General features: G+C 40.9%; 2 protein-coding genes across 6 annotated transcripts; one reads left to right on the top strand and one right to left on the bottom strand.

Moving 5' to 3' along the window:
• The first annotated feature begins 3,380 nt into the window (after positions 1–3,380).
• LOC116206735 (phosphatidylinositol/phosphatidylcholine transfer protein SFH9) lies at positions 3,381–7,487 on the top strand. 3 transcript variants are annotated; one of them, XM_031539529.1, is made up of 11 exons: positions 3,381–3,870; positions 3,976–4,031; positions 4,891–4,974; positions 5,062–5,115; positions 5,237–5,314; positions 5,397–5,450; positions 5,590–5,649; positions 5,720–5,815; positions 5,975–6,076; positions 6,242–6,322; positions 6,819–7,487. In XM_031539529.1, exons 1-11 carry the CDS (start codon positions 3,816–3,818, stop codon positions 7,143–7,145), a joined length of 1,047 nt encoding a protein of 348 aa, XP_031395389.1. In that variant the 5' UTR covers positions 3,381–3,815; the 3' UTR covers positions 7,146–7,487. The 3 variants fall into 3 exon arrangements, with proteins under 3 accessions (XP_031395389.1, XP_031395390.1, XP_031395391.1); XM_031539530.1 differs by having other exon boundaries at positions 3,383–3,870; positions 4,003–4,031; XM_031539531.1 differs by lacking the exon at positions 3,976–4,031 and having other exon boundaries at positions 3,384–3,870.
• Positions 7,488–7,706: 219 nt separating this feature from the next.
• On the bottom strand, positions 7,707–11,456 carry LOC116206734 (probable acetyl-CoA acetyltransferase, cytosolic 2). Of its 3 annotated transcripts, none has more exons than XM_031539527.1 (14): positions 11,156–11,456; positions 10,784–10,882; positions 10,490–10,663; positions 10,282–10,387; positions 9,986–10,124; positions 9,812–9,889; positions 9,662–9,727; positions 9,160–9,242; positions 8,906–9,005; positions 8,625–8,735; positions 8,477–8,517; positions 8,285–8,371; positions 8,096–8,193; positions 7,707–8,006 (listed from the first exon to the last, which is right to left on the bottom strand). In XM_031539527.1, the coding sequence occupies exons 1-12, from the start codon at positions 11,310–11,312 to the stop codon at positions 8,323–8,325; spliced, it is 1,203 nt and encodes a 400-aa protein (XP_031395387.1). In that variant the 5' UTR covers positions 11,313–11,456; the 3' UTR covers positions 7,707–8,006; positions 8,096–8,193; positions 8,285–8,322. The 3 variants fall into 3 exon arrangements, with proteins under 3 accessions (XP_031395387.1, XP_031395386.1, XP_031395388.1); XM_031539526.1 differs by having other exon boundaries at positions 8,096–8,181; XM_031539528.1 differs by having other exon boundaries at positions 8,096–8,181; positions 11,125–11,449.
• Between the last annotated feature and the right edge of the window lie 785 nt (positions 11,457–12,241).

The raw sequence follows: 12,241 nt of genomic DNA, 5'->3' as shown, positions 1-12,241 counted from the left end.
GCATCATCAATTTCGAGTTGATGAATCTTTTTGTTGAGGTAGCAGTACCTCTGGGTATGGCCAGTTTTCCCGCACTTGAAGCACTTAAAAGAGGAGCTGGATTTTTTCTCACTCTTATCAGTGGTTTGTGGTTTTGAGGGAATCCTAGACTTTTTATGAAAATGTTTAGGCTTGTGTTTTCTGCTGCAGTCCCCACTGCAGGTTTTGGTTTTTTCGACCTTTTTGTTGACCTGAAAAGAGGGATCGAATTGCTGGCAAAAACTGCCAAGTTCTTTCCTGGTCTGGGCCTTTTCCATCTTCAATTGTTTTTGGAGTTTGTGCTGAGTACACATTCGGATACCTTCTTTATGGATGAAGCTGATGAGCTCTCCATAACTCAGTTCTTTGTAAGGTATCTGGCCATGATTTATGGATTTGATTTCGTTTCGGACTTGTTCTCCTAACAAGGTTGGCAGACCTGCTAAGAATTTTTCTTTCCAAAACGGCTGGTTACAATCCTCCCTAGACATGACCCTAGTGAGGAAGGTATCTTTGTACTGTCTGAAATCAACAGTCTTTTGCATTTTAGGTTTGACAGCAGCTCTAGGTTTTTGTCTTTGAGGTGAGAGGGGTCTCCTACGAAGTGTTGGGAGATGGCAAAGACTAGAGTTGCTACGGCGTCAGGGATGTCTTCGTTGTTAGCATCCCAGATGATCTCACCAGATTCATCTGTCTTGACGCTGGTCAGGATTTCATTATGTTGAAAGGGCGATAGGTAATTATCCCACCATCCTTTCAGTTGGCCGGTGAACCCTGCTATAAGCATGTGTGCTATGGCTGGGTCCGACAGTCGCGTCTGGGTTTTGTAAGCATTTGACACCATTGTCATTTGCTGCAAGACGCTGAGTATGTTGTACTCAGACTGCCCATCTATGTTCCATTCATATATGGCATTGGCACTGTACCTATTCTGGACAATATTGGGTTTTTCTTCCAAGACTAGGTCTGGTGCACTTATGGTAGTGTAGTAGGGTTTTTGGGGTTCCTTTCACACTAATGCATTTAAATCTCCATTTTTATCGATGGCGTTGACATTCGAGCCCTGAGACTCTTGTGCCTTGATTTTTGTTGCTCTTAATGGGGTTCCTGGCTCTATTCCTGTGAGGGGAGTTTCCGGGATGACCATTTTGGGCAAACTTGTGAATGTGGAATTTTCTTGGAGATTTATGGCTTTTATCTTTCTCTCTATCTCCTGATTAAACTCCTGTCTCCTAGAAATAGGAATCTCATGGGGTTTAAAAGGAGGTTTTCTGAGAGGCTCTATGGGTGAAGGTCTTGATTGGCTTGGACGACTAGACGTCCCTACTTGGTAGGCAACAGGCTTGGTGATTTCTTGTTCTATCCTATCCAACTGGGAACCTATGGTGTGGAGACACTGGTTTGTGAAATTATTTTGTTCAATGATGTTTTTAATATCTTTGGGGTCCAGTGAATTGTCCACTTTTACTTTGAAGGGAAAGGCCTTGACCTCTGCTTTTTGATGGATTATTTGGATGGTACCTAAAAGTGGGTGCGTTGACTCAACCGGGTCTGCATTCGCAAGATCCCATTTTATGGTTTTCTGAGTTACACATACCATTCTTTTAGGTGCGAAATGGTATCAAAGTCTAGGAGAACTTTCTCCTAATAGATGGTTAATCAAAGTCACACTTGTCATAAGCGATAATCTGTTCGTTGATGCAACTGCTCTGTTTGACACAGGTGCAGATGAAAACTGCATTAATGAACAACTCATTCCTGCCAGATTCTATGAAAAAACAACTGAATCACTTTCTTCGGTTAGTGGTACTAAGCTCGACATCCAGTATAAGTTGAGCGAAGTAGAAGTTGAACAAAATAGAGTCCGGTACAAAACATCATTCCTCCTGGTGAAAAACCTTAATCATAAGGTCATACTAGGAACCCCATTCATCCAGCTTTTAAAACCGTTTCTTGTCACTGCATCTGGCATTGAGACGCACAGGCTTGGAAACAAAATAAAATTCCATTTTGTCTCTGATAAATGTGTTTACAAGACAGACTAATACATCTCATGCAGGAAATGGCTGTGGAATCTGCTCAAGAGTGGTTACACAATTGGCTATTTGAACTGCTGCAAGACGACAGTCTTGAGAAAATACAAAATGATATACAGGACGGGGAAACAGACTCAATGTCTGTTCTTGCCAGCAATTCGATCCCTCTTTTCAGGTCAACAAAAAGGTCGAAAAAACCAAAACCTGCAGTGGGGACTGCAGCAGAAAACACAAGCCCAAACATTTTCATAAAAAGTCTAGGATTCCCTCAAAACCACAAACCACTGATAAGAGTGAGAAAAAATCCAGCTCCTCTTTTAAGTGCTTCAAGTGCGGGAAAACTGGCCATACCCAGAGGTACTGCTACTTCAACAAAAAGATTCATCAACTCGAAATTGATGATGCCATAAAAGACCAAATCTACAATCTGTTGATAGAGTCTTCCGACTCTGAGACAGACTTCTCAACTGCCAGCGAGGAGAGTTTGCAGATGGATGAACTTGACTGGTCGTCTGATGAACATTCGTCAGATGAAAAATCGATAAATGTCTTAACTAGGGATCAAGAATTCCTGCTCGGAATAGCAGAAGAAATCCAGAACCCTCTGTTGAGAAAACAATATCTTGAGAAGTTGCATCAGGCCAATCTCGAAGGTGAGACCAAAACCCCTAATTACAACCTCTATATATATATATATATATATATATTGATCCGAGTAACCTAAAACAATTTGAAAAAATTCGTGATCATAAGACTTGATGAATGGTATTGAGTGATTCATGTATGTCTTGATCGAGACTTGAACTTGCGATCTTCTACTCGACTCGATAGGTTAGACGTACGAGTCGATTGAATGAAGAGATAGACTAGATATTTACAGACAATGTAATGATAAGATCATCTCTAGACTTCACCAAGCTGATTTCGCACACGAACTTTTGATGTTTGCTTCTTTCCCTTCTTTTTTTCTTTCTTTTCGTTCTTCGCCCTTTTGCTTTTTTCTCTTTACTTTCGTGCCAGAAAGAAGGCAATTTGACTAAAAAATCTGGCCTTTTTACCGATCCAACACGACACCGACAGCAACAGCAGTGGCTCGGACACGGGTGGGGATGGGGACATCGGATCCAACGGTGGAGGTTCGTCGGGGGTGTTGGTTGGAAACCCCAACGCAGTGAAAATGGACGGAAAGGAACAACTGAAACGGTGGTAAGGTAACAAACGAGAGGCATCACCCATGGCCACGCCCACCAGAGATTCTGAAGCTTCCGTTTTTTGCATTTTTCTGCTTCTTTTTTTTTTTTAAGTATTTTCTACTCTGCAAACACAACCCCAAGTCAAAAGAGTACAAAATTTCTGTACCTTGTTCTCTTTTCCATAGATCTGACTCTTCACCCAACAGAGCAGCAAGCAAAGGCCTTGCCTTGCCTTGCTTTTGCCTTTGCCTTTGCCTTACCTTGCTCAGTTCCATCTCTTCTCACCTCTGTGAAGGCTAAGGGAATAAATTGCTGAGCCATTTCCCCTTCTTCCCATGGCCCGCCCCTATTGGCTGACCACCCATTTGCCTCTTCTTGCCTCTTGAGTCTGCTCCATTGTAGATTCCCCAAGGTCCCGTCCCTTTTGTATTTGCGGGGGTTACTTTTCCAGTGGACTTGTATCAGTGGAAAAGGAGTCAACGAGAGAGAGAACCCCATAAAAGTTGGGGAGGAGAACTCTTCGGGTGCTCCGCATTTCATTGGGGAGGGGGCAACGCAATTTTAAACCATGGGGGCGGTGTCACAGGAGGCGATCTGGGAGCTGAAAGCATTAATGGATCGAGGTGAGTAGTTCACAGACAAGAAAAGAAATCATGGGTTTGCCATTTTATGTGTTTCTTGTTCATTCCTGCTCTCAAAGTTTGCTGCTTTGTCGGCTAACCATCTAGGTTTCTTGTATTTTGCTCTGTGGGCAGTTGATGAGCTGTTGAAGAGAACATTTGAGGTCTGCATTCATCTCATTTCACCCACTTCACCTTCTCTCTGATCTCTCTTCCTTCAGGATGTTTTTCTGGGGGTTCTGTCTTGTGGTCAATTTTAGTTTGTCTACTCCTGCAGCTATCCGGATCCTACCATAGACATGCTCTTGATTTGCTGTTGAGGAGTTGAGCTTTTGCAAGTGTTTGTTGTGTGACTGAATTCTACCGACAGATTCATTAGATTGTCCGATCTGCGAGGATAGTAGGCAATCGGGTCACTGACACTGCGATTTCTTGGTGTCTTTGGAGCTGGTAGTTTTTTTCACCTGAGTTGGCAGATGAATGCCCGATCCAGATGCTTCCTGATTTCATTTCTCCACTGGGTTTTGGTGTCTGAGGTTTCCATGGAAGATTAATTAAATCAATTCACCTTGTTCTTGCTCATATTGTGACGATGATCATGAGGTAGACAAAAACATGGCGACTGTGGCTAAAGAAGCTCTTATACTTGTGGCATTTCATTGTCTCACCAATCTCATACGTTAAGTTGCAAGTATTATTGCAATTTATCACGAATCTCTTGTATCTCAGAATGTCTTTGGAGCTGGTAGTTTTATTCACCTGAGTTGGCAGATGAATGCCCGATCTAGATGCTTCCTGATTTCATTTCTCCACTGGGTTTTGGTGTCTGAGGTTTCCATGGAAGATTAATTAAATCAATTCACCTTGTTCTTGCTCATATTTTGACGATGATCACGAGGTAGACAAAAACATTGTGACTGTGGCCAAAGAAGCTCTTATACTTGTGGCATTTCATTGTCTCACAATCTCATACGTTAAGTTGCAAGTATTATTTCAATTTAACACGAATCTCTTGTATCTCAGAATGTCCATCAAGGGTATCTGACTGAAACTCTGGTGCGATTTCTAAAAGCAAGAGAGGGAAATGTTGCCAAAGCCCATAAAATGGTAGGGAATTATCACATGACCCAAATACTTGCCATGCCCTTTCCATGAGAGAGATATAATGACTGGATTTTATCCGAACCTTTTCAGTTGTTGGATTGTCTGAATTGGAGAATCCAGAATGAGATTGATAACATCCTAGCGGTGAGATAAAGTTCCCCTCGTTGAGTTCCTCAGTCTCTCGTTTTATTTCTTGTTCGTTATAATATCTTAGAAATCGAGCATCTTGTAAAAATTGAAACTTCGATATGAATTCCTCTTGCAGAAACCCATAATTCCTACCGACTTGTATAGATCAGTGCGTGATTCCCAGCTGATTGGACTATCAGGCTACTCCAGAGAGGTGTGCTTCTTCAGAGTCGTGTCTTCTCATTTTGAACTCCACCCTACAGTTTTCATCTTTACTTGGACGGATTACTATGCAGGGCCTTCCTGTTTTCGCTGTTGGACTCGGACTTAGCACCTTTGATAAAGCATCTGTAAGTATCTTACAAAAATGGCTTCTTGCTGCATTTTTAAATTTTCAACTATAGAACAGATATATCAGTGTTAACACTGTGTGCTCCAATTAAGAAATATTCCCTCGTTTAGTGATCAATAAATTTCTGTTTTTTCTAGGTTCACTACTACGTGCAGTCGCACATCCAAATCAATGAATATCGGGATCGTGTGATCTTGGTGAGTGTTGGAATCTATACATTCTTTGCTTAGTTGATCCAGTAGTTATCTTAGCCCATAGATGTTACAGCCTGCAGCATCAAAAAAGCACGGAAGGCCCATCACCACCTGCTTGAAGATTCTAGATATGACGGGGCTGAAGTTCTCAGCACTCAACCAAATTAAGGTATTCCCTGCAAAGAAGTTCTTTTACCATCCTGCTGTATTTTTTTTAAGGCATTGTTCCTTCCCTTAATTTTACTTGGTATAGTTCCTTTTTAGTTTGGGATAAAGTAAGAAGAAGATAGTACATATTCTCACTGGTGTCATCTTTTATCTTGTTCAGTTGTTGACCCTTATATCGACAGTTGATGACTTGAACTACCCTGAGAAGACGAATACATATTATATTGCAAATGCCCCATACATCTTTTCTGCCTGTTGGAAGGTAAGCGAAGCCTGTTTTTTGTACTTGTTCTAATTCCAAGTATATTTTCTTACTTGATTCCATATTTTGATTCTTGTCTTTCTAATGAATTGCCCATAGTTCATAAAATGTCAGGCATTTGTTAGCAAATAGCCATCACTGCTTAATGCTTTTGATGATTAACAGGTCGTCAAGCCCCTATTGCAAGAGAGGACGAGAAGAAAGGTCAAGGTGTTGAGTGGCTCAGGAAGACAGGAGTTATTAGAGGTACATTCTTCTCATTACTCCTCTTTGTAGTTTACTGTGACTCCATGTTTCATGTGTCTTTTCCACTGCTGGGCCTATGAGCAACTCAAGGCCTATCGATTCAAGTTATTCTGGCATTCTTCATGAATCCCATAGAATCTTAAACAAGGGGTCTGTGAGGTGAATATTTTGCTTGTTCTTCTTGTACAATTCAAGCTTTGGTATATTTTACTAGGCTCCATATTTCTCTGACTGCTGCTGGTATAGACGACTGCAGACAAATATTCTGGGATCCTTCATAGAAATGACGAGGAAGAACCGGCTTAGTTATAGCACATGAGCATATGGCCACACACTGAGCACCCGGCTAGTGAGCCAACATCTTTGCCTGATTATAGAAGGATCTGATTAGTTCCCATTTCATGTATAATTAGTTCCTCCACTTCACCATGCTACTTTTGTGGAAAAACCATGTATAATTTATTTTTTCTCCATTTGTTTTTAATTTCCTTTGTAGATAATGGATGAAGCTTCTCTCCCTCATTTCATTAAGCGGGAAGGCTCAGGGTCGGGATCGTCTCGCTTCTCAGGCCAAGGAAACGAAAATTGCTTCTCACTGGACCATCCCTTCCACTGGGACCTCTACAACTACATGAAGGAGCAGTCTCTGATCCGTGAGCCCGTTGCGCCTGTCAAGCAGGGTTCATTCCACGTAAGCGTTCCTGACCCTCGCCCAGAAGGGACCGAAATTGCCAAGACAATTGAGTCAGAGTTCCAGAAGATTGAGAACTCGAACGGGCTCTCTCAATCAATTAACGGGATGAAGATCAATGGAGGAGACTGAGACTTACAGCTTCACCCAGGCACTCCTTAAAAACGGAGTCATCACTTCCATTATTGTCATTCGAGGGGCTTTCTTGAGGGTCCCCATTTTGACTAGTACAATATTAAAATGGATGTGCTGAAAGAGGCCTGCCTGGCTGCCTTATGTATCTATACGATTTCCGGGTACCGTAAGTCGGAGAAGTTCCTCGATTGTATGTATTTTTGTAAACTGAATGAGATAAGCTAAGAGCTATCTTATCTTTGTCAGCTGACTTAGGGACTCATCTGTTACAGATGGTTGTAATATTCATTTCTTCCCTGCAACTAATTAATTAATATTAATTATTCCTTCCTCTCTTAAGCTTACTAATGTTGAATTTGGTTTTTTCAACCCCCCCCCCCCCCCCCCACAAATTACTTTTATTTATTTGAAAGTCGTGATGCTGTGTACCACCTTTTTTACTGTCTTATAATCATGTGGTATAGTTTGTTAAGTCAAAAGAAAACTAGTCTTAAGTCTCAGCCAATAAGGTGAGATACTGTAATTTCATTGGTTGAGATGGTTGGTTTCACCGAAATAAGAAGGCAGAAAGGGCAACAGATGGTTCTCTTATTTAAACAAAGTCTCTGTGCGCTTACCCTTCTATTGTACATCTATGTTTTCAGTGAGACTAGAGGCTTGTCTCGGTTTGCTGGCTGAGATTAATACACACTCGAGGATCGGATTTACTACATTTATTTTCTACGGCATATCTTTACTACTACAAAGAACAAAGACAAAATGTAATAGAATTATATTGTTCTTTGGCCCGAACTAAGCATACCATTTGGCCTAATTCTATGTTTTTATAATAAGGACCGTCCCACCTTTGGACCTGACCTGCAACAAGCAAAGCTTTCCTTGAATCGTACATATAGATAGAATAAATAAGCTTTCATGGCTTACCAAGAATATAGAAGAGTGCTTACATGAGCTCGAGAACTAGGGCCGATGCCCCTCCTCCTCCGTTGCATATTCCTGCAACCCCATACTTCCCATTTCTCTGTCTCAGTACCTGCAAAGGACGCTGGTCAAATTACGATCTGAGTTTTATCACGAAAGAAAGTCAATAGAATCACAGCAGACATCAAATGAGGTGAAGTGACGAGAGAAGATACCCCTAACAACGTCACCAATATACGAGCCCCACTGCATCCTATTGGATGCCCAAGAGACACACCTCCTCCATGCACATTGACTCTCTCCTGCATTCACGAGATGTAAAAGCAGACACTACTAAGAACAAGGACTTCATTTAAAGGACAAGTTTTGAAGCGAAATCACATGAAGTTCTACAGAAGAACACTCACAGGATCAAGCCGAGAAGCTTTTGATTAGCAAGAACTACAACCTACATCAAGAGGAGATGATGAGAATATAAATCATGCATTAATAAATAGATGTGATCAAGAAGATTGGCAAAGGTCATGGGATTGAACCATTAATATATAAACTTACAGAAAATGCTTCATTTATCTCATAGTAGTCAATTTGAGAAGCTGCAAGACCGGCATTTGAAATGGCTCTTGGGATTGCAAGGGCGGGAGCAGTCGTGAACAATTCAGGTGCCTGAGAGACAGCATCAACTTTAGAAAAGAACAATGCCAATCGACTAAGGAGTACAGAGATTCAACACTTATTTCCTTTTCAAGAATTTGCTAATATTACTTCTTTCATCAACATCTTTCCTGGTTCAGATACTATATTTGCTCACAATTAGTACGATACGTTTCTAGTACCTGAGCTGCATCGGCGTATCCTGTGATTCGAGCAATGACTTGCAACCCCAGTTCAAGTGCCTTCTTCCCGCTAACCAACACTAATGCAGCTGCACCATCACTGGAAGGGGGTTTGGGCGTGTGGTAGCTTATTTGTAAGTGTTATTTCTCGAAAATAAAAATAAAAACAGAAAAAGAAAAGCCAGAAAATAATGACGTGTGATTTTTACCTGTAAAAGTTAATGAGGGAGAGAATTAGATCAAATGGGAAGTACCTTATGCTGGAAGCATTGCCTGCAGTGACAGTACCTCCATTCTTGAAACTCGGTTTGAGCTTCCTCAGTTTGGCCCCGTCAAACTGTGGAAACATAAACAATTTACAGGAAAGAGAAGGAAGCATCCTGAATTTAAAGCTCAAAGTTTGATAAAAGCAACCACCGGAACCAAGAGAACAATATGAAGAGATATTAAATATCCAATGCAAAATGAATGGTTTGCTGTTCTTCTACACGATCCAATGATGCATTGAATTTTATGAAAGTTCAAGATCTACTCTGCCAATGAAGAGTTAAAATTGAAAAAGAACATAGATCCTCATACGAAATCTGCACAAACTGAAATTCTTTTACGAAATTTTTTGAACTCTCAGTTTCCCCCTTGCTTCTCCCCTTTTCCATGACTCGGCAACTTAAAACCTATTGAATACAAGAAATTGGAAAAACAGATATCTCAAAAGCTTCACTTGAACATGAGTAGCTCATGTTTCAAAGCCTTCACCTTTTCTAAGCCTTCATCCTTGTCGATAATTGCAGGCGGCTTTCCTCTTCCCAAGGAGACTTTAACCTGTTGAGCAAACACTTCAAAAATTGAGATCAGAGAATATCAATGATTATGTAAAGTCGTGTTATATAAGAGTCTCAGACTCACTGGAACCAACTCCCATGCAAAGCAACCATTCTTCTGTGCGACAATTCCACGCTGAAAGCTCCTGATTGCATAAGAATCCTAACCACCAAATGTACCAAAAGAAATGTTCATGCAAATCCGACTCCTTCACACCGATTGTCTTTTAAATGATCTAAAGAGATATCTATAAGTCACCTGTTCTTCCCTTGTGATGCCATGTTGCTTGGCACAAATTTCTCCACAAACGCCCATTCCAAAATCATTGTAAACATCCCATAGTCCATCTTTCAGCATGCCATCAATAACTATATCGTGCCCTAGGCGGGAACCATTTCTGGTCACAAACAGAAGGAAAAATGATGCTAAGAGAGTGAACGTGTTGCTAAGAGAGTCTAGTAGTGGCAATCCATTGCATTCACTGAATTACATCAAACTGAACATGAAAGTTCTAGACATTGTCACAGAAAGATGTTTGATCTAAAGAAGCTCACCTTGCTTGAGCTAGATACTTTGGTGCGTTTGACATGCTCTCCATGCCACCAGCCACAACAACATCATTCATGCCCAATTGTATACTTTGTGCGGCAATCATCGTCGCTAAAATAAAGATCGACTAGCTATTGTTATACACAACGGATAACACGACTTCATCAAGAATGCTTAACTTTCAAAGAAGCAAAAGGTCACACAAACACACACCTTTCATTCCCGATGCGCAGACTTTGTTAATAGTGGTGCAGACAACCGAATTGGGTATACCGGCCCCTAATGCGGCCTGTCGAGCTGGGGCCTGCCCTAGATTCGCACTAAGAACATTCCCGAAGAAGACCTCTTGCACGAGTGACGGATCAACATTTGCTCTTTTGAGCGCACCTACATAGGAAACCGATCATAGACTATTTAATAAAAACTGGCTTGTTCAGCTACACTACACCACTTACAAAGAGGACGCAGATAGAGAAGAGTGGCAAGACTCGTAAGTCGACTCCTTACATTGAATGGCTATGGACCCGAGTTGGGTAGCTGAGAGTGAAGACAGAGAGCCGAGGAGGCCGCCAATAGGTGTCCGGGCAACACCCACAATACAAACATCTGCGATGAATGACAAGCATCATGTCTCCTAAATTATAGTTTCTATCGGCAAAGTTCCCGCGAGAGCCCCATCAACTACTTCGAACATTTTCATGAAAAAGATAACACTTTCCTCTCCCTCATCACAATGAATTGCTAGGTGATCAACTCAACCACCAGTATGAATCACAGAACAGAGCATCCCCAGCCATCTTTCCCGCGATAAGTAAACAACAGAGAGAAAAAGCAAACGAGCGAATAACCTCGCGGTTGAATCGTGTCCGAAGAAGATACCATTTCCGGAGTTCCAACGGGAACGAGGGGGGCAGCAACTCCCGAAGGGGCAATGAGAAAAACCACAACTGTATAGCTGAATTGAACAAAAGAACAGAGCCCGTTTCGAACAGGGGAAGGAGCGGAGAGAAGGGATGGGGAATAGTGTTTCGGGCATTAAAGGAAGCAAAAGCGAAGAACGAGTTTGCTTTGCTTACTGACGATGAAGATGGAGATGGAGACAGGGAGACATGTTCGAACTTCACGAAGAGTGTGCCAGAGAGGCATATCTTCTAATCCAATTTCGATCCTTCTTAAGCGTGATTAGGATCTTCATCATGTGATTATCATATTCACATAATCAGGATTTTAATTATTAAATATAAATACATTAATAAATAAATTCATGTTCTGGAAATCCTCTCATAATCTCTGTTGTGGACGGACGCATCTGACCCCAACAACCTGTGTTATTATTATTTTTTTAAGTGGTGATATATCATTGATTAAAAATTAGGGGAATTTACTTAAAATAACTTATGATTTATCTATTTTGTCAAATTTATCGTATCTTTTTTTTTATCAAATTTATCACATGATTTATTTTTTGCATCAAATATATCACGGCATTATCTTTTCTGTCGACATCTAACGGCCGTGTTGACGTGGCGCTTACGTGACAAGTGTGGTGCACTATCCCTCCAAGTGCCACGTCAGCATGGCCGTTAGATGTTGACAGAAAAGATAACGTCAGAATAGATTTGATGCAAAAAGTAAACCATGTGATATATCTGACAAAAAAAATGATAAATTTGACAAAACGGATAAATCATATACCATTTGAAGTAAAAATCCCCTAAAAACTATTTACAAAGTACACTGCATATCCAAGTACTACCATTAAAGGAAATTTTTGAATCCCGAATATTCACTCACGAACTTTCATACGAAATGATTTTGTACTCAGTTTGGTACGAGAAGAATAACATTCATATGAAATAATCAGTCGACTGCATGCATGAATTAGTCTATTGTTATTTTGTACGAAAAGTTATTTTTCTTATACAAAACATTATCCTAACATTTCGTATAGGGACTCACGACTGA

Source organism: Punica granatum, chromosome 5 (genome assembly GCF_007655135.1).
Source record: "Punica granatum isolate Tunisia-2019 chromosome 5, ASM765513v2, whole genome shotgun sequence".
In the NCBI taxonomy this organism is placed as follows: Eukaryota; Viridiplantae; Streptophyta; class Magnoliopsida; order Myrtales; family Lythraceae; genus Punica; species Punica granatum.
The sequence above is the reverse complement of the archived record's forward strand: the minus strand, read 5'-3'. Positions and strand labels throughout refer to the sequence as shown.

Coding starts and splice junctions, on each gene's coding strand:
- LOC116206735 (XM_031539529.1), top strand. CDS start 3,816: ATGGGGGCGGTGTCACAGGAGGCGATCTGGGAGCTGAAAGCATTAATG. Junction 4,975..5,061: donor TTGCCAAAGCCCATAAAATG/GTAGGGAATTAT, acceptor GAACCTTTTCAG/TTGTTGGATTGTCTGAATTG. Junction 6,077..6,241: donor TCTTTTCTGCCTGTTGGAAG/GTAAGCGAAGCC, acceptor GATGATTAACAG/GTCGTCAAGCCCCTATTGCA.
- LOC116206734 (XM_031539527.1), bottom strand. CDS start 11,312: ATGCCCGAAACACTATTCCCCATCCCTTCTCTCCGCTCCTTCCCCTGT. Junction 9,890..9,985: donor GCATCACAAGGGAAGAACAG/GTGACTTATAGA, acceptor TTTGGTGGTTAG/GATTCTTATGCAATCAGGAG. Junction 8,518..8,624: donor AGATAAATGAAGCATTTTCT/GTAAGTTTATAT, acceptor CTCTTGATGTAG/GTTGTAGTTCTTGCTAATCA.